Raw genomic sequence first — 19,851 nt, 5'->3', positions numbered from 1 at the left:
CAACTGCTGAAAAAGAGACTTTTTGGAAGGATGCATGTGTTTAGATCTTTTCAGGAGCTGGTGTCACAGAGGAATGGGTTGTTTCCATCACTTTTTGTCTGTTTTCTCTGGGTCAAGGCAGTTCATAGCTGTTTGATTACTTTTCATAACGAATATGGGGTTTCTGTCTGAAACAAAGCCAGTGCACAGGATGTAAAGTGCTCTTCCACAAGGGAAACTAGCCTAAGGTTTCAAGGTATTGAATTGTTCCCTTGTGTACATGGGTGGTTTTGCTTTAAAAATGTATCACAAAGTAATGGGGACAAAAAAACAGAAAGAGAGGAAAAAAGTGATGAAATCCATTTGTGATTCAAACAGCCACATCCAAATATTAAAGACAGATTTTAGCACTTATATCCTCCTTTTAGAAAATCCTTCATCCCTGTGAGGTGCTTTAGTGAAGTGCCCAGTGGTATTAAAAGATTGGGGATGATGCACAATCCTGACTCTGAATGAGCACTCTTGGCTGAAGTTTCATCACAGAAAATCAGGAGCCACCTATTCCCTGAAATTAGATTTTTTGCAGCCTGTTTTTTCATCCAGGCAGTGTCTGCAGCATTGGGCGGGACACAGAGTAAAAACTCGGCTCTGCTGTTGGCGGGTAGGGCGTGAGCTGGAGCTGTCCTCTTTAATGGGAAAGGAAACCAAATTAATCCTGTTCACACTCAGAGCCTACCATCAGAGGAAGGCTGAGAGGTCAGTGGAGAACTGCTCTACACAGCCACATTTTTGTTCTCTTAATTCCCCTGCTGCTCAGTCAGAGGATTCAAGAGCAAATCCATTTTGCAACTAACGTGTAAACAGAGAAAACATTTTAGAAAATGTTGGGAACCAGTATCACCATGGCGAAAGTCCCCATCACCCAGCTTTGCTTTTCTCAGGAACAAGGCTACCTTTCCAGGGCGATCTCCTGGTACTTGTTCTCATGGTCCTTGGAAGCAATAGATACTAAATAGGGATTTCACTGTTGGGGATGACTCAAACTCAGTGTTGAGCATTACACTGGAGCTACTAGTCTGGGGCAGAATTCCTACCCTCTTGCCTTATTTCAAAGAGCAAAGATTGCAGGTTTTTCTCCCAAAACCTTTCCTACAATCTCATTTGGAAAGGAAAGACTCATTGTTTCACTCAAAGTCAGAAATTCAGAAGATTAGAGAAAAAAAATGGTCAATTGCTATTTTTATCAGTTAGATACAGATCAACTTTCTCTGCCTAGAATGAGCTTCTCTTTCTTCTCTTGCTAATGCAGAAACTTGCAAAACAGTTTCCCAATTAACTGGGGATGGTATGCATGTTAACTGCTGAACTGCATTAAATTATCATTACTTTATATTTTCATTATTAGAAAGTTGGGGTAAAATTTAGCTGCCATCTCATGAAGCTGAGGCTTGATTTCTACTTTCCCAGTGTTTTGGCAGCTCATCTTCGCAGGCAACTGCATGGACCTGCTGAAGCAGCACAGTCTGATGGCTTGGGAAGGGCAGCATAACTATCGGGAACTGTTTCCCTTATCCCATTTGAACATCCTCCTTCTGTTGCTGATGTGGAGGTCTGTCTGTAAAGGTGCTTGCCATAGGAACTACTGTTGCAGGGGATTTCCAGCATTTCCAGCCCCGTGAAGCCTCCATCATCACCCTGTTAGGAAATACAGAGCTCACCAGCAAAAGCTGAGGTTGGCACCTGCTCCTCCCATCCCCAAAAGAGGGACTTTGGTTGAACTATTTGGGTCCAGCAAGGCTCTGTGAGGGATCCATAAGACTGCAGAGAGGACTAGCACCCTGATCCCATAAGGGCTAGAGGAGCTGAGGACCAGAGCCCAGGATTGACTTTGGTGCAGCCACTGGGATGGGGGAGCACCAGCTGGGGAAGTCAGTGCAGCAATGTAGAGGACTTGGGGTAACAGGGAGGTGCCAGACAAATGAAACAGTGAGGTGCAAGATGAAGGGAAGCAAAACCTGACCAGAGCTGTCTGAGCACCTAAGGACCATCAAGGAGCACGCAAGTCCAGGCAGTGGCTGACAGTGCTGTCCCTGACCCTGTCTTTAGCCTCACTGCTGTAGAGCCCAAGTTCTGGGTACCCCTCCTGTGGAGCTTGCTCAGCCTGCAGAAGAATGCTAAAGACAAGAGGCCTTACTCCCACCCAGCTAGTGCCTTGAGATGCAGGGACAGCTACAAGGGAAATGGCAGGAGGCTGCGGTTGTTGCCACACTGAGTAAAGTAATGTTAGACCTGCCCCTCAGTATGACTGCAAGCAGGATGATGCAGGGAGGACTCTTCTGTGATAATTCCATTTGTCTCATTTTTATCTCTCTTTTGCTACCTTGCCTGATCTTCTCCTACAAGACCTCCTTCTCTGACTCATCTCCCTTTTCTTCTTACTGCAGGACTCCTGCATCCCTTCTCTGACCTTCTGGCTGGTCCCAGTTTTTTTCCTCCTTTTCTGACACTTCTCTTTTCTCTGTGCCCCCATCCCTGTTTGGAGTTTCCAAATGCCAGCACATCAATGCTACATGTGACAAAGTCAGTTTTCTGATCCTCCTTCACACCTAGCCACACTATTGCTGACTTCCAAGAGGCAAGAAAGAAAAGGTGGTTGCCCTCCTGGGAATGGAGAAATGCTTGAGCTGGGTGGCCCAGGTATTGGATCTGTTGGAAAGGGTTCTGCTCTGATCCAGGATCGGAAAGCTTCATTGCCATTGACTTTTGCTGTCTCTGCTGGGCTGGCCCAGGCATTGGATCTGTTGGAAAGGGTTCCGCTCTGATCCAGGATCGGAAAGCTTCATTGCCATTGACATTTGCTGTCTCTGCTGGGCTGGCCTCCATGGTCTCAGCTGAGTGCTCACTAGAGGTGATCCTCAGGCTCTGGGGCTGAGCACAGGCACCCCCCTTGGAGGTGGATGGGTCTCCTCTGTGCAGGTCTTCAATGACAATTTTGCTGGCCTTGAAGACAGACTGATGTTTGACAGAGAACCTGTTATCTCTGCTTTACAAGTGCCAAACAGAATGCCCACAGCCTGCAGTGCCCACTCTCCAGGCCAAAGAGAGAGACACCATGCAGTGGCCACGTGGTGGGGGGGTTCCTGGAAATCACCGTGGTGGGCAACAAGCTTCAAAGGACCTGCCTGCCAACCTGCCTCCACAGCACCCCACCCCAGGCCCCTTCCTGGGTCACATGACCCAGGAGAATGTGTGTTTTGGGATGTTTTTAGCTGATCCTGTGTGGGCTGCTCTGGTTGAAGTGCCTGCCAGGCAGGGCCCCTTCACTGCCAGCACACTGCTGACAGTACAAGTTCCCACAGCTGGCCCTGCCAGCCCCCTCACTCACACTTATTGGAAAAAATAATTGGATGGATTGAAGTGCAGCACCGTTTCACTTAATAGATAAGAAATTTCATCTCTGCCCTAAATAAGGGCTAGGAGATACGAGATGGCTCCAGAGCCAGCAGCAGAAGCAATTTCATTTCACTTCTTTTGACAGAGAAAGAAGTTTGATGGGCTGAGCACTGCTACAGTTTGCTGCATTAATGTCACCACAGGACGGACCTGCCTGCTCCCAGTGGGCACGGGGGTACTGAAGAGCTCAGGGCTGCTGAGGAGCTTGGCCAGGAAGGCCTCATGCCAGCTGGCTGTCATCTGGCAGTGAACACAAAATGAGGGCCTGGGGCAGTGTGAAATGCTCATCCTCCTGCTCAGCACTTGGAGGGCAGAGGTTTCCCAGGCCCTTGCTGCCTGTGCTGGTGGTACCTGGCACCTCATCATTGCCTCTGCTCTTTCATCGTAAGTGCAAAACACCCAGACTGGGAAAGAAAATCATAGTCAGGCTGAAGCCACCATAGCACATGGTGTGTTTAAGCTTGGTGTCACTCTGTGTCAGATGTGTAGCACTTTTGTGATGTCTTTCACACCTCAGCATGACAAAATGTCTTTACTAGATATATTGCCTAATCCTCTTGAACTGAAGTCTCTACTGCTTTCTGGCTGTCTTGCTGCCACAGACCATGTGAAATGGGCTGTGTCACAGCACAGTGAGCTCTGCACATGGGCTAGAACTCAAATCATGTCATGGCAGGGGCACATGTGCTTGAGCATCTCTGTCCTCAGCAGTGGCCCAAGGTACGCAGCAAGTCCAGGTACTCACCAAGGTAGGCTGGATGTCCTTCACGACCCAGAGAGGCCAGCTGGCCAGGGCCAAATTGGTCTCAGTAGTCCTAGCATCCAACAGGGCAAAGCTCAAGTGGGGAAAATTTGGGCAGCTCTCCAACTCTGCAGCCAAAACTGGAGTAGGTGAGTGTTCAGGTATGAACAGGAGGCATGAAGAGAAGGACCTTGGCCTGTACTTAGAGTGAAAGCAGTGAAGTTATTAATTGCCATCAGCATGATGAGCCAGAGCAGGTTGCTACACTTAGCTGGGGGAAGTGGCATCTGAGATTGAGGCAGCAAAGTCAGGAGGAGATATAAATGACAGCAGCTGTGAAGTTACTCTTTGAATACAGGGTCCTCTGAGGGGGAACAGAGGAGGAGGAGACATGTGGAGCACTGAGGAACAGGCCACTTGTTTCCTGATAGCACAAGCACTTGTCATGCAGACAGTGCTGTCAGTCTTCACGACATCATTCCTAAGGTCATGGAGTTTGACACCCCTCCTTTGAGGCCAGTGTCTACAGGCATATTTCTGTGGGCTGTAAATAAAATTTTTCATAGATTTTAATATTGTTTATATATTCAAAATAAATTAAAAAATCTAGCCTGCCACAGTGTAAGCTGGACTATGCAATCAGGAAACATTGGCAGTGTTGCATCCTGCACTAGGGGCAATCCTTATGAAGGAAATAGGAGTGGTTTGGCTAAGGTGGCATGTCCTTGGGATCCAGGAGCATCCAAAATGCTCCCAACACCAGGCAGCAAAGAGCAGCAGGTTCACATGGTGCTTTTTTTAGACCTCAAAATACACCAGTCCCTAGCTGATCCACAAAATGGAAGACATCAAGCACCCTTCATATACTGAGAGGCTTTGTGGAGTAAAGTGCTCTGTCACAAAACCCTGCACAACACATAGGGCACAGATGAAACAGGGACAGAGAGCAGTGTGATAAATGTACTCCTGCTGTCAGCCAGGGCCAGGCACTGGTGTTTACAGGTGGAAACCAGGAAGGTTTCAGCTCTCTTACAAAACTAATGTTGAGTTTTTAAATCAATAGCTTCACCTTCTAAAATGTTCCAGAAGAACCTGTAACGATTTTTAATCTATTCTAAATGTCAGCACAACTGAATTCTCTTCTGAAAGCTTGCAGGCAGTGGTGCTGGGAGCCAGGCGGGCAGGGAGCACAGCTCCATCTGTCTGCTCTGGACTACACGGCTGCCACAGGGGCCATCTTGTACCTATCCATGGTCCTTGGCTGCTGCAAAGAGCCTTGGCCCCAGCTGCAGGCAGGAAACAGCTTTATTTCTTGAGCTATTTTGTATTAAAGCAGGAATATATACAGAGAAGACCTGTGCCCCGAGACAAAACTTTATCACTATCTGTTGCTGCTATGTATGGCCTAATTTGAAGGAATCAGGCTCCAGGGAATGTTTTCAGCCCCCCAGAGGGAAAGGATGTTAACCCTGAAACCTGCTTTGGCTTAAGGTAAATGTCTCTGGCAGCTGTCAGGGCTGAGAGGTCCTCAGGACTCTGGTCTGGGAGTGCTGGTGTCAAGCCTGTTGCAGTGACACAAGGCATTCTCAGGAGTGAGCTGCTTCAGTGGAGATGCTTTCAGCAGTCTTCCAGTCCCTCTAGGGATTTGCAGGCAGCTCAAGTCACAACTGCTGCTTGCTTTTTTCTCTCTTACCTTTGCAGATGTATTTTTCTCACACTTCCTCCAGCAAGCCTCTCTTTCCCTCCTCCAGGCTGCAGGAAAAGAAGCAGTGAAGACAGGAAAATGCTGAACTCATGGAAATAGGTCAGAGACTCTCAGGTCTCACAGTGTGCCAGAACAGGTTATAATGACAGGCAAGCTTTAAGCTATGTAAGCCATGAAATGAGGCAGAGGGTTCTGCCTGGCACCAGTTTTTGTCACTCTCCCAACTCAAGGACATATCTTGTAAAGGTCTGTGTTATTGAGCTCACAACAACCCCCACTCAGCCGAGCCCTGTCTGGCATGGGCAATTGTGAAATCCACCCCCAGACCTGTGCCCTTAGCCTCTCCAGCCTGCTGAAGCCTGGGGTGGGAATTGGTGAGAGGTGTGTAGGTGGTCAAAGCTGTACCACAGTTGGTGCCCAGCCCAGAGGTGCTGTGTGAGACCAGAGGTCTCAGCGTGCAGTGGTACAGTGTGTTGTAAATGGTAATCTCCTCTTGACATCTAATCTTGCTGCTGAAAAGCACATAAATCTCTCAATAGGATACACAGGACACAGCATTCAGTGTCTGTGCCTGCTCCCCTCTTTCCAATATATAAATCTTGCATTCAATCTCTCCAAGAGTCCCCTTGATTACGAACAGGATTATGCCAGAAACCTCTGTGTTTCTTTCCCCATGCTGCATGAACAATTGAAGGATGGTTCTAGCTTATTTATAGTTCCTTTCATCACTACCATATGCTAAATATAATCAGGGCTCCAGACTTCACCCCAACAGCAGAGCTGAGGCTTGAGCCAAAGGCAAGAACAGGCACATTATCCTGTGAGTACTTGTGCCATGCTTCCTACAGCAGGCAGAGAAATGCTGGTGGGAGGTGGATCGGGGGAAACCGTAAAGCAGCCACATGGAGCTTCCCTGGGCACAAATGGGACCTGCCCAAACTGTGTCAAGCAGCTCTGCTCCCTGCACAGCTCTCTGGGGTTTGCCCAGCACTGCTGTGCTTCAGATGCCTGGGTTGTGCCCCAGAACATGTGAACATGCTTGGCACATACAAAGCTTGCCTCAAAATACAGTTTTCAGGATGCCCAATGTATGAGACACATTTGTAACTAGATTTGTCTGAAAATGTATGGAACAATTTTTTTCCTGAAAATGTCAAAACATTATGTTTGGGCATTTTACAAATGAAGTAGCTTGGCTTTCTTTCAACATGACAGTTCCATTTCAAAAGTAACCTACCTTTTAATTATTTTTTAAGCTAAATAATATGAAATATTTGGGGTTCAAATTGATATTTTAATTTTATCTTTTGCAAGTACCCCCTCAATTTTTACATTTAGTTTGAATGGGCAGGGCTCCCCCTTCCTTCTATCTGTGTATCGAGGAATAGGGATGGGTTAGCAGATGATGAAATTTAGTCTGCCCATGGAGCCAAGTGTCCAGGGAACTTAGAGGATTCTCCTTCTCTTTGTGCTGGAGCACTGTCTTGAATGCCTGTATTCCCTACCCTCTTCTCCCTCCCTGAGGTTTTACTCTACTGCCCTGTTGCTCCATCCTGGAAATAAAAATGCTGCTGTCAAGGCAGCCTGTGCCTCTCTACTCTCCACCCTCTCTGTCTCCATCCAAAGTGTTTTCCATTAAAGCTAAAGATTAATTTCTGACCTCGCTGACTGACAATGTGCCAAGGGGGAAAAAATGGTGCAGGCTGAGGAGTGAAAGACATGTAGGCTATGGAAGGAGACAAAAAAATCAGGGGTGGCATCAGTTCCATATCAGTAGCTTTCTAGCAGGGCAGGGTGTGTGTGGGGATGACTCTCGAGTGCACACAGTCCCCCAAAACCTGCCCTGCAGAGGCCTGGGACCTGCACATTCCCGTCACATTCTTGTCCCTGGCCTGGCTGGGGGTGAACTGGGGCAGCCTGGGTGTTGCTACCTTCATCAGAGGCATCAGGATGGTCCTGTTCACCCAGCCTTCAGCTGGCCCAGGACAGGAAGAAACCCTCATTTCCCTCCATTGACTTCCCTGCACAGCTGCCACCACCGATTGCTATGGAAACCCGGGAGGATGCGAAGCAGGGGAAAGCTGCCTGGCTGGGAGGCTCCCGCAGTGGGAAGGGGTCCCGCAGGAGGAGGCTTGATGTGGCGAGGCTGGGTGCTTCTGCTGGGGTGAGCCCAGGGCCAAGCCCCCTGCAAGAGGGCAGAAGATGAGCGCTGGCTTGGCCTCCACATCCCACTGACACCCCGGGGGGGGTTGAGGTGCTAGTTATTGCCTACAGAGGATTCTGTGCTTTTCCTCTCTCTGTCTCTGCATCAGTCATGACAGGAGCTTGCAGCAGAAAAGCACCTCCCTCACCAGCTGGGAACTGTTGCCAGATTTCAGCTTCACCAGCTTTTCTTCCCCTACCAATATACAGAGTTTTTCTTATGTGAAGCTCAAAGGCTCTTCTGTTTGACTTTCTTGTGAGGACTATCAAAGTGCTCACAGAATTTTTTTTTCTTTCTAATTTTTTTAATGTTAAGCAGCTTTTACGAGGGGTCTCAGCATGGGCGAGAGGCTCTCATCAGGCATGGGTTCTGCCTTCCCCTTTGAGCAGCAGAAAGACAGCAGAGAGAGAATGCCTCTTAATTAGTGAGCCAGCACCTCCCTTCCTTTCTGTCCCTGTCCAAGCCCCACCAAAAGGCCATGAACATCCATCTGGGGCACCAAAATCAGCTTCTGATGACAGTGCCCTTGGTTAGACACTCATTTGTCCTGGCAGCCCTGTGAAACTCTGAGGAAAACATGTAACAACTTTCTTTGTCAAAGACACCAAACCAGCTTTATCTACCTGGGCATGTTCTCAGTTCTTTCCTTTTAGTATCTCTTAGCTGTTAATGCAGACTCCTGCTGATACTCTTATCTCAGCATTACAGATCATGAGGCGACATGAGCAAAGGTCATGCTGGCAAAGTTAAGACAAGCTATCTGTGTAGGCAGTCTCTGAATAGCATGGCCTGTACTGGGATCATCAGCCAAAAACATATCAGAGAGGCACACGCATAGGAATTATTAGATTTTTAAGGATGTCCAGGTTATGTCTCCTCCCTCTCTTCCCCTGGGGTAAATTCATCCAGAGAAAATCCTTTGCAGTGCTGCTGGTTCTGGCTCTGCCAGCGATGCACACGTGAAGATGTTTGGGACCCAGCTCTACAGTGACCTCACTAATAAAATGTACTCTTGGGAAACCTACTGTCCCAAGGAACAGGCCTTCCTGCACAGAATTGAGCTGGAGAGAGAAAGCAGGTGTTTAGATCAGACCTGAGAGACTTTAGTAAGGTAGCAACTGAATCACCATGCTGCCTGAGGCAGGAAAGAAGTGTGAGCAAGCCCAAGGGACAAACAAATGCTGTCTGCAGCCCTTGTTGAGGAATGGTGCAGTGCCCCTCACACCAGTTTGTGAGAAGAGGGAACCAAAAAGAGAGCTGCTCCCTGGCACTCAGCATCCCTTTTTTATGTAAAAAGGTGGGTGTTGTTTTCATTCGTTCCTGAATCCTGACTTTGATGTGACAACTTGTGCAGGAAGGAACAAAAGAAAGCCGGGAGATCTGGAAAATGCTTCTTGCCTGAGCTGAGGTTTAGTTAGACTCCTATAATTAACGACTGCAGCTCTCCTAAGAAATATCCCAGCTGCTTTCCTCTGCAGCTTGCTCTATAAATTTTTCTCTCACACAACTGACACACACCAAAACTCATTCCTGTGAGGAAGGGAACGAGCATGTATAAATCAAATGTATCTGAAAAACATGAACAAGAGGAGAGGGGATAAAAGGAGCATAGACTCCAAAAGAAGCTACATAAATCAGCTTCCCTGGGAGGATACGACCAGGTCCCTCTGGGCAAGAGGTAGCTTGCAGGCTTGAGTGTAGCAAGCCCTTCACATCTGATCAGTAAGTGAGGAGCTCAGGCAGTAAGTGAAACCTCTCTGTGCCCAGCATAGAACATGCTGTGCCAAGTGTGCCTTCCTTTTGTCTTGGGATAAACAACCCTATCAATAAGCTGTTCTGCTGAAGTACTTGGTGTTTAGAGCGCCTCCAGGGGAGCTAAGACCTCCCTGTCCATCCCCAAGGCTCAGTCTTCACGAAGTCACCCAAACTGAGTAGTGTCATCTGCCCTGTAAAATTATCTCATCCAGCACAGATCAAAAGGACACCAACCTGCAAAGTCCAGGATACTGCAAAAGTAGGCATTCTCAAGCAGAAATCTGTTCCTCAAATCCTTACAACAGGAGCCTTTACTGCTTTTGAGAACTAGCCCTTGCTCCTTAAGCATATAAAACAATCACCAGGGCTCTGTGCACCCTTGCTTTTCAGATCTGCTGCCTTTTCTCCAGGCCAGTGGGGCCCAGTTCTTGAAAAGCGGGTAACGTTTCAGTCCTTTGGCAGGTTTTTACCTCGGAGACTCTGGCAGTTTCAGTTTGCTGATGGTCCTTCTGCACAGACTGTTGCTATTCAAAGTTCAGCCAAGGCAGAGAAGAGCAGGTGACTTCATGGATCTGGCACCCCCAACAGTTGTTTCTTGGGATGACAGGTGCCCAACAGGCACGGGCACATGCTCTCCTCAGACCTTTCATTCCCTTGGTCCATCTGCCTACTCTTTGTTCCTCCATCCCCTTCATTTTTATCTGCTTGAACTATGCACCAACCCTTCACCAGTTCTTGTCTTCTCAGAGTCTCATGGGTCTTACCAGGTTATTTTGCCTCTTACAATATCTGGACAGCTCTAAGTGCCCTCCCACTTTCTGAGAGGTTCATCCACCCACCAAACTGTGTTTCTACAGCAGAGCTGGGGGAGGCTCAGCATATACCGCCAGTTGCCTTCCACCTGTAAGCATCTCTCTGGGCTATTCCCCCTTCTCCCAAACCCTGCTTTGCCTTTGCTCTCTCACAATCCTTCGAGCTCTATTTGATTTGCAGACACAATTTTCTTTCATGCAATTCAGCTCTGCCCTGTGAATCAGCTCTTCACTCATACATTTTTGCTTAGCTTGAAGAGGATTAAGTAAATCTTTCACCATGGCAGTCCTATTTCTGCCTGTGCCTGTTATCAGGGAACATAGGACAGTGGCAGCAGGGGGAAGCATTTTATTAAGAGGCCAAGGTATCTGCCACACAGTCCTACTGCTTTCCTGCTCCCCACTAAGCTTTCGCAGACATTGGTAGATAAAGTTCTGCTAACAACAGCATTGCCCCATTACTTCTGCCTTTGTCACCAAAGGCAGCTACTGAATTTTCTTTTCCAAATGCTATTAGCTCGTCCCTCTAAAGTTTCTATATTTAATGTAAATCTTCCATGTCTGAAGTTTGTGGCAATCATGCATGGACAGGCAGGGAGGTGAAGGGAATCTTGCCATGCAGCCTGCCCAACCTGCTCACCTGGACACAGCACAGGATGCCAAGGAGAAGCTGAACAGGGGGCCCTGCCACTCCCTCAGTCAGTGCCTGCTCAGCTGCTCTTGAGAGGAGGGGAAGCATCTAAAGCCACCCTGGCTGTGTGGCTCTGAGCCACAGCTGCAGGGCTAGGACTGAGCCAGCATGGAAACGGTAGGTTCTAGCCCACAGCACAAACTCACCAGCCCACAGCAGCCCTCAGCAGGAAGAGGCTATTTCTGCCCTCAGGCTGTTGCACAGCAGGTTAGCTCCCCACAGCAGACAGAGCATGTACAGCAAAATTTTCTTTGTACCTTCTGCCTTGGCACCTCATGGGTCCAAGCCAGCCTGGTCCAGCACCAGCAGCATATCCTCCAGCAAGCTTCTGCCCATGCAAATCACACAGAGTTTGTCCCAGTGTTCAGCACCTAATGAGGTCCCCACAACTTAGAGAACATTCTCAGTGCTTTCAAGCAATAGCTCCCAGCCAAACCCTGGCAATGTGTCCAGGCAGTAATCTTTCCAGGATGAAATGTAGAGGACTCAGTGGTCTTTGTTCTTTCCTTGATGAAACAACACAAACCCAGGCTGACTGTGACAGCCCTTCATCATGTATGGTCTGCTACAGCAAGGAAAACCATGCTTGAGCAGCACCTGCCTTACCTGGCTGACCAGTTGTGAAGATCACCTCTGTCTCTATGCTGACTTCTGAATGGACAGAGCTTTATCATCCTCTGCTTCAGCATCTCGTAAAGACTAGTGGGGAATATGTAGAAGGAGAGCTCTACCACATCCTCTCCCCAGATAACTATTGCGTCAGGCTAGAACTGTGCAAGACACAAGCTTTTTCCCTCAGTAACCAAGATTAGACCATAAATAAAAGGAATTAGCTAAAGGTCAAGCCAGCTAGAACAAGAATAATGAAAGCGGGTTTAAGGAACAGCTGTGTGCAATTGCTCAAAGTACAGCAGAATTTGTCCTTTTCCTGACTCAGTGTCTGGGGGAGGAAGAAATTTTAGCAGTGGCCAAAAGCACTTCTGGGTGGTGGACTGTTAGATGCATCATAAGCATATACCTGTTTTCTCTGCCCTGTATCCCCTGAGTCACACACAAAACAGATACGCATTGCCTTTCATCCCTATCTCCCTGATGGGTGCTGCCTCCTGCAACAGTCAAAGCTGCCCCCCTTGCAAGAACATCCCTCACTACCGAGGTTAATGTGATGTGCCCTGGTGCCTCCAGTCACAGCAGACAAAAGCTTCTTCTCCTTGGAGTCTTAGACCCTGTAATTAACCCTTGGCCCTTTGAACCAAAAGAAGTTGGGACACTTTGACCTTTGGAACCTGTTGGAAAGTTCAATTAACTTCAAGGGCCTTTGCTAGGAACATTAGTTGAGGAAACAAAGAATTCAGAGAAGTGCTGGAACATTGCCATCTAATTGTTCTGAATGTATCTATTTTTAGAGGGAGAAGAAGAGAAGGAGCTGAAGAGAATACCTTGGAGCCTCGGTGCATGGCATGGTGGCAGTAGTTATGGGCCTCTCTCAGCCCCAAGCCTGAGCCAGAGGAAAGGGGGTGGTGATGATGGTGTTGGTAGCATCTTTCTTTATTTTTTTCATTTTATTTTTTTAAGACATGAAGTTCCATTTTCACCACCCCACCCCCATGGTCAGAAAATGAGACCCACAGATAGAGCTGAAGATAATGGCAGGTTGCCATGGAAATGTGCATTTAGTCTCACTGTTTCCATGGCAACTGAAAGACATACCATTCTGTTCTTCTGAAAGATGCCAAAGGTAAATGAGCACTGATTAAAACAGGGGCACAAACTTGGGTTCTAATCAACAACAAAGACTGGGACCATAAACTCTTATTGCTCAAGCAGGAGATATTAAGAACCATACAAATTCTGTAAGGCCAGTGGCAGGAAACACTGCACACAAACTGCTCCCCACGGGCTGCGGAATCACAGCCTTGGTGTAATGGCCCATCTCACTGTCATGAACAGCTTCAGCTGACTCACACAGTATTTCTGTCCACAGCTGGATACTAAACCAACCCAAAGTTCATGATCTACTGAGCTGCTTCCTGGGCAGGTATCTGCACAGATCAAAGCCAGTTGCAGCCTAATCCTGGAAACCATGCAGAGCAAACATATTCCTTAGAACCCAGCAGGATCTGAACTGCACCATTAATCCTCTACCTAGCCCCTAATGGCATTTGGTTCGAGGATTCATCCTTTAAAAAAAAAAAAAAAAAAAAAAAGCAGAAGAAAATCTAAAATAGAAGAAAAAGAAGAAAAAAAGGGGAAAAAAAGAAGCCAATAAAGAACTTCCCAAATAGAAGGTTGATACGATACAGATGGCTGCAGTTTATTCTTGCCAATGCTCTGTGTCCTTGAACAGTGGCTCTTTCTCCAGGCTGGCTGACAGCTGTGTCAAACACACCATTACACAAGGTTATCCCATCCTCTACTGCCAGTCTCTCTGGCAGCTATGGCCCATTCCAGAGAACCATGGTCAGAGCTTTGGCTGGTGTGCATGAGAACAGGCAAAGAAAAGGGAATATCAAAACACTGCACATGCTGTCATGCTCTCTGCTGATGAGTTTGATGGTGGTGTTTGCTTGTGGAGACAATGTTTGGTTCAGTCCTTAAGCATGTGCTGTAGCAGCTTATCAGGAAATACAGCACACTTGCTCTAAATTTTTGTCTGAGCTTCCAAGAGCAGCCCCATGGAAAGAGACCACGGTCCTGGTTGATAGCAAGCTGAATCTGAACCAGCAGTGCCCTGGCAGCCAGGAGGGCCAGTGTTGTCCTGGGGTGCACCAGGCACAGCATGGCCAGCCAGGCAAGGGAGGGGATTGTCCTGCTCTGCACTGGGGCAGCCTCATCTCGAGTGCTGGGGGCAGTTTTGCTGCTACAGAATAAGAAGGATACAAAGCTATTAGAGAGTGTCTAGAGAAGGGCAATGAAGATGGTGAGGGCCTTGAGAGAAAGCCATAAGAGGAGTGGTTGAGGTCACTTGGTCACTGTTCAGCCTGCAGGAGACTGAGGCGAGACCTTACTGCAGTTAAAACTTCCTTGTGAGGAGTGGCGAGACCTTACTGCAGTTAAAACTTCCTTGTGAGGAGTGGCAGATACTGATCTCCTTTGTGGTGATCAGTGACGGGACCCAAGGAAATGGCAGGAAGTTGTGTCAGGGGAGGTTTAGGTTAGATATTAGGAAGAGATTCTTCATCCAGAGGGTGTCTGAGACTGGATTAGGCTCCATGGGGAAATGATTACAGGATCAGGCCTGCCAGAGTTCAAGAAGCATTTGGACAATGCTCTCAGGTACATGTGACTCTTGGGGCTATCCTGTGTGGGGCCAGGAGTAGGACTCAATGATCCTTGTGGGTCCCTTCCAACTCAGGACATGCTATAATACAATAAACTCCACTGACCAGTCCCAGCTTACAGTGTGAACAGTGGAACTATTCAGAGTGTAAAAACTCAGTTTTAAAGACTATGATTTTTACTTGCAGCTGCCACCAGATGTTTGAAATGTAAGGTTGAAGGCAGTCTTGGTACAAAGCATGTGGCTTCCCAGCGTGGGAAATAGACAAGAGAAGCCTTCTTTCATACATTTCTGCCTTCCCATTATTGCCTCCTCCACTGTTCAGTGATTCCTCCCCCAGGTGCTGGATTCAGACAAGCCCTTAAAGTGGCAAGAAATGACACTACTGTGTGGGAGAAGCAGAAGTCCCAGTGGGTGTCATCTGGAGGGTACTGGTTCCACAACCCTAGTTGTCTTCCTGACTCACCCAATAGCTCTATACAGATGTATAATGACACAAGAGAAAGGTGTGAGATTAGTGAAATTTTGAAGATGAAAATTTGTGGGTGAGATGGACTGCTATTCCCCTAACATTCACCTTAGGTTGGCCAATGGTCCTATTGCAGCTACTCACCTCAAAATGCTCTTTGTAGTAAATGATACCACACAGGGGCCCACCAACACAAGCATAGCACTCATGCATATCTCTAAACCACAAAATAAAAGGGATAATGAAGATCTGCTATTTCCCTACCACTGCCTGGCTTGAGGCCTTGAAGTGGGACCTTATGTTAAGACAGATAGATACTGAATCTGAAGAACAGAGCCAGTTGCAGGCTGAGGATGTGCTGGTCATCTACCAACAAGTCTCTACAGAGCTCCCAGAAACTCTCACCAAAGGGAGAATTTCTATTCCACCTTCTTCTACCTTCTTGTCAGTGACACTGATGATTGTGCCCTTTTCCCTTGAAGTTTCATCTTAAGGTTTCCATAAATATCTTTCTTGATCATTCACTCCTTGTCAGGTGGGTGAACTGAGAGAATCCTCCTTCTTTATGTGGGAGCAGAGAAAGATTTTCCACTGCAGTTTCTCATTTGGAGTGAAGGCAGCACCTCCAGCTCCTTCAGCTTCTTTTCAATACAAGGGCTCAATACAAGGGCTCCCAACAATTCCCACACTGTAGACCTCCTGCAGACATGCCTTGGCAGCCCCTCATGGTCCAGGCAGCATCAAATTCCCTGTCTAATCTTCTGTGTCTTTCTCTTGGCACTGTAAGTCTTGCCCCACAGGCTACAGTGTGGTGCCATCTTTGTCACCTGTTCAGTGCACAAAACTTGACAGGTTAGGCTTTTTTAGTATGAACCAAGACCTAGCCTTTCTGCCTACACAGCCAAAATGCACCAAGATCACCTTTGTACCCTTCTGTCAACAAGAGCCCCTTTGCTGACTTCCTAACATTGACAGAAGTTCTGATGTACTGACAGACTTCTAAAGAGCGAGGACAACTCTGGAGGTGACAGACAGCCCTTTGCACCCATTCGCCAATAGATTACACCTTCTCTCAGGAAGCAGGTCTAGGAAGCCAAGAGCAGCACAGTGTATGGGCTGGAATCTCTCCAGCTCCTAGCAGTTTCTCTGATCTAAAGACCACACTGCAGCAATACCAGCCTGCCTCCAAAACAGACAGCTGCAAATAAACTTTTGCTCTTGCTTAGGTTCTGCATGGAGCAAATCCAACCTCACCCCAGAATGCCTGTGTATGTCCAGTGCAGCGAGTCCCAAGGAGAAAGGGGTCCACCTAGTGCAGTCAGAGCAGTACTGCCAGAACCATGGGCAGAGCACATCACACATGCGAGCTTCACAGCAATGCTGCGAGTGACACTGGTGGGCACCAAAGCCTTATCCTCTGCATAGTCCCTTGGAGCGAGGGGCAGGCCCTCTGCAAGGAGCAGCACCCCACGTGGACACCACTTGCTCCATCTACTGCATTGGTACAGAGCAAGTGCAGGCAAGTGGAACCTGGCTAGGTTGAAGAGACGTGGCACATTTACATTTAGCAAGAACAGCAATCCAAGAGGAAGCCTGCATGTTTACAGGGGCTGAAGGCTGGCTTTAGTCCAGGGAAGAAAAGCCTTGGTAGCTGCTGGCTTGCCACCTCTCCAGCACTACTGCTGCACTTCTATGTCCCATAAAAGATCTCAAAAGAGGCTTGACCTAGGTCAGTCTATGTGTAATGGATCAAGAATGGATCTTCCTGGTTCAGAAAGCAACTCCTCTGACCTACTTATAGCTATCCCAGCTGAAAGAAATTGATTTTATCTAATGTATTCTACCTACACAAGCTTTAAGGTCTTACACTTTTCAAAGGCAGTTCTGGCTGACACTACCTTCAAGATTTAGGAGCATAAAGGTACAGTTAAAACACCCTGAAGGGTTTTAGAAAAATCTTTTAACCACATTCTTTTAGTCCCTTTTACAAAATGTGACAGCTCTTTCTGATACCAACAGAACTAGGCAGAGGTTTTTTGCTACAGGAAATGGAAAGGGCTAATCTGAAAGAGCCATTGCTCCACATCCTATCCATGTGCATCCCCATGTGACAAAGTCAGAGCAGATCATATACCAGCTCCTGTAACATCTGCTGATGCAACTGAAACTAGCTGGCTATCAGCTCTGAGCACTAGAAATAAATAGGCAAAACAGTGTTGAACATAGGCACTACTAAATAGTTTAAAAAGGCTTTTAGGAAGCTTAACAAAAAATGCCTGTGGCATGGCCTTGAAAAGCTCATAGTTTGCCATAGGCGGTTCTCTTGAGACCAAAGTCATGCAGTGCTCCCACACTCACGTGAAAGATTCAAATCTTAAACAATTTGGTTATGATCAGATAAAACACAAAAGAGGGAATATAAATAGCTTCCCCATCCCTCCTTTCATCCAGAAGCAGGTGAATCACTGACTTAAAAGACATCTAGTGGCAGATAAAAAACTTTAGAAAATGACTAATCAAAAGGATGTTATTCTGGAAACTTCTAGACTTCCCATTCCATGGGAGTCCTAGAAAGGAGTGGAGCTATTCCAGTCTTTCATCAAACCATGCATGTTAGACAGAGATGAAATGGTAAACAAAGTTATGGAAAAGCTTCCCAGACAACTGTAAGTCAAAAGGACTTGTGAACTCTTTGGCAGTACTCCTGCTCTCCTCTGTCTATCACCTTAACCTCCCTTCCTGCTGGCAAGAGCAGGCAGCAACCACATTGTGAAATCTGAGAATCCATATGACCTAAAATTCCAAGTCAGGTTTAAATAGCACTAGAGCATAGAGAGCTGTGTATTTTATATATATTTATTTATTTATATATATATATATATATATGTATATATATATATATACACACAAGGTTTTTCCATTTTTTATATATAAAAGACACAAGCTATTAATTCTTCCGACTTCTTTTTTTTTTTTGATTTCACTTACTCTGAACAAGTAAAAACCATAATCCCAGGAATTTACAGAGAAGCCACCACAGGTTCCTGGGACCAAGAGAATCCTGTTCAGCAAGAAAAAAGAAAAATATCTGGAAAAGCCCACTGTAAGCTGGGCAGTGAAGTGTCAGCAGTACACGTGAGAAAGACTTCAAGTCCCATTTGCTTGGAAGATAAGGAATAAGCACCACTAGCCTGAAAGAACCCAGATTCTACCTACATGTAAATGCACAAGCAGTACCAATCAATCTCATAGACTTTTTTTAGTAAGACCTTTCAATAAACACACACACATATATATACAGCCTTCTCTTGCAGAGACAGTTAAGTAGTTCCACAATCAGGACAGGGCAGGCCAGTCAGCACCACCTGGCCAGTGGTTCACAAGGCGTTGAAGATGCTCCTGTGTGCATACTCATGGTTACTTCATCATTTCTGAAGGGAAGGCCAATATGTCTTGGAGACAGGCTCAGTGCAAACACACACACAGCTGCAGTATTGTGTAACAGCTGTGTCACAGGTTAAGGGAGATGAAAGGGAGCAGCAGGGAAAAGAACAAACATAAACTCTCTGGAGACTGCCAAAAGCATCTGCAAACAGTGTCCATCTAAGTCCAGTCAGAATTTGACAGAGAAGGAAGTCCCACATGAGCAACCCTTCTCTGCCTGGGGGTTGCTCACCACCTGGAAGGAGCTTCGGATCAGCTCTTGGCTGAAATCTACCATGGATCCTTTCACAAAGGCCAGGCTGTCCACATCCACAACCACACGGGCACCACCTTGTTCAAACACCCTGTAAAACAAAGCAGCATATTAAACCATTACTTGTGCCAAAGACGTTACAGAGAAGCAGAACCTCAGCATACTCCTTATCTCACAGGCTTCTTCGCCTTCATGCAAGATTCTATCATGTTATGCATACCCCCCCTGCCATTTTTGCCAAGAACAGTAACACCTGACCACCAAAATGTCCCTTTGTCCTTGCCTGTCATCAGGATTGATAACTGTGTCCAAAGAAAACTTGTACTGGAAGCCAGAGCAGCCACCTCCTTCAACTTGAAGCCTGAGAAACTCTGATCCTTCTGCAATCTCCAGCAGCCTCTGCAAATAAATAAAAGGAAGAGGATTAAAAGGCCTGCTGAACAAACTAGTGAACACTCAAATGTCTCCTCTGCGTGACCGCAGGGCAGGCAGTGTGGAAACCCTCCCAGAGACACCAGAACCCTCCCAGAGACACCAGAACCCTCCCAGGTCCCCACCTTCACGCAGCTCTCGCTGAGGAAGATCTGTCCTTCGCTGGGGCCGCTCTCCGTCGGGCCCGGCTCGGAGAAGGACGACGCCCAGCGCAGCAGGGAGCCAGCTGGGCGGGCAGGGCCGGCCGGGGGCCTCGGCAGCGCTCGGCCGGGGCACGGTGAAGCGGAGCACCGGCTGCCTCGGAAAGAAGGGAGAGGGGCCGCCTCAGAGGGGTCCGCGTCGCCGGAGTGGGCGGCGGGCCCGGCCCCTGCAGCCACCACCCCCTGCCGCGCAGCGGGGACGTTCTGTGCCCCCGAGGGAGGGTCCAAGGGGCCGAGTGCCCAAGGGAACGGTACCTCGTCCGGCCGCCCAGCGCCAACGTCCACGACCACCGCAGCGCCGCCGGCGCCGCCATGCCAGCCCAGCCCCGCCCCGCCGCCATGGCGGAAGTGCGGCCGCGGCGGGCGGGAGCGGCCGCGCCCACAGCGGGGCGTCGCCGGGGCGGCGGCGGTGCCCCTTCCCGGGCAGTGCTCG

The 19,851-nt window shown here is 47.9% G+C and overlaps 1 protein-coding gene across 1 annotated transcript; it reads right to left on the bottom strand.

The window, feature by feature from the left end:
• Nucleotides 1–18,329: 18,329 nt before the first annotated feature.
• Nucleotides 18,330–19,786, bottom strand: ISCA2 (iron-sulfur cluster assembly 2). Its single transcript, XM_068192830.1, has 4 exons — nucleotides 19,674–19,786; nucleotides 19,344–19,512; nucleotides 19,070–19,185; nucleotides 18,330–18,877 (listed from the first exon to the last, which is right to left on the bottom strand). The coding sequence occupies exons 1-4, from the start codon at nucleotides 19,757–19,759 to the stop codon at nucleotides 18,703–18,705; spliced, it is 546 nt and encodes a 181-aa protein (XP_068048931.1). The 5' UTR covers nucleotides 19,760–19,786; the 3' UTR covers nucleotides 18,330–18,702.
• Between the last annotated feature and the right edge of the window lie 65 nt (nucleotides 19,787–19,851).

This window comes from Anomalospiza imberbis, chromosome 6 (assembly GCF_031753505.1).
Source record: "Anomalospiza imberbis isolate Cuckoo-Finch-1a 21T00152 chromosome 6, ASM3175350v1, whole genome shotgun sequence".
In the NCBI taxonomy this organism is placed as follows: Eukaryota; Metazoa; Chordata; class Aves; order Passeriformes; family Viduidae; genus Anomalospiza; species Anomalospiza imberbis.
This window is presented reverse-complemented; position numbering and strand designations above follow the sequence as displayed.

Coding starts and splice junctions, on each gene's coding strand:
- ISCA2 (XM_068192830.1), bottom strand. CDS start 19,759: ATGGCGGCGGGGCGGGGCTGGGCTGGCATGGCGGCGCCGGCGGCGCTG. Junction 19,186..19,343: donor TCAGCGAGAGCTGCGTGAAG/GTGGGGACCTGG, acceptor ATTTATTTGCAG/AGGCTGCTGGAGATTGCAGA. Junction 18,878..19,069: donor GTTATCAATCCTGATGACAG/GCAAGGACAAAG, acceptor TTTGTTTTACAG/GGTGTTTGAACAAGGTGGTG.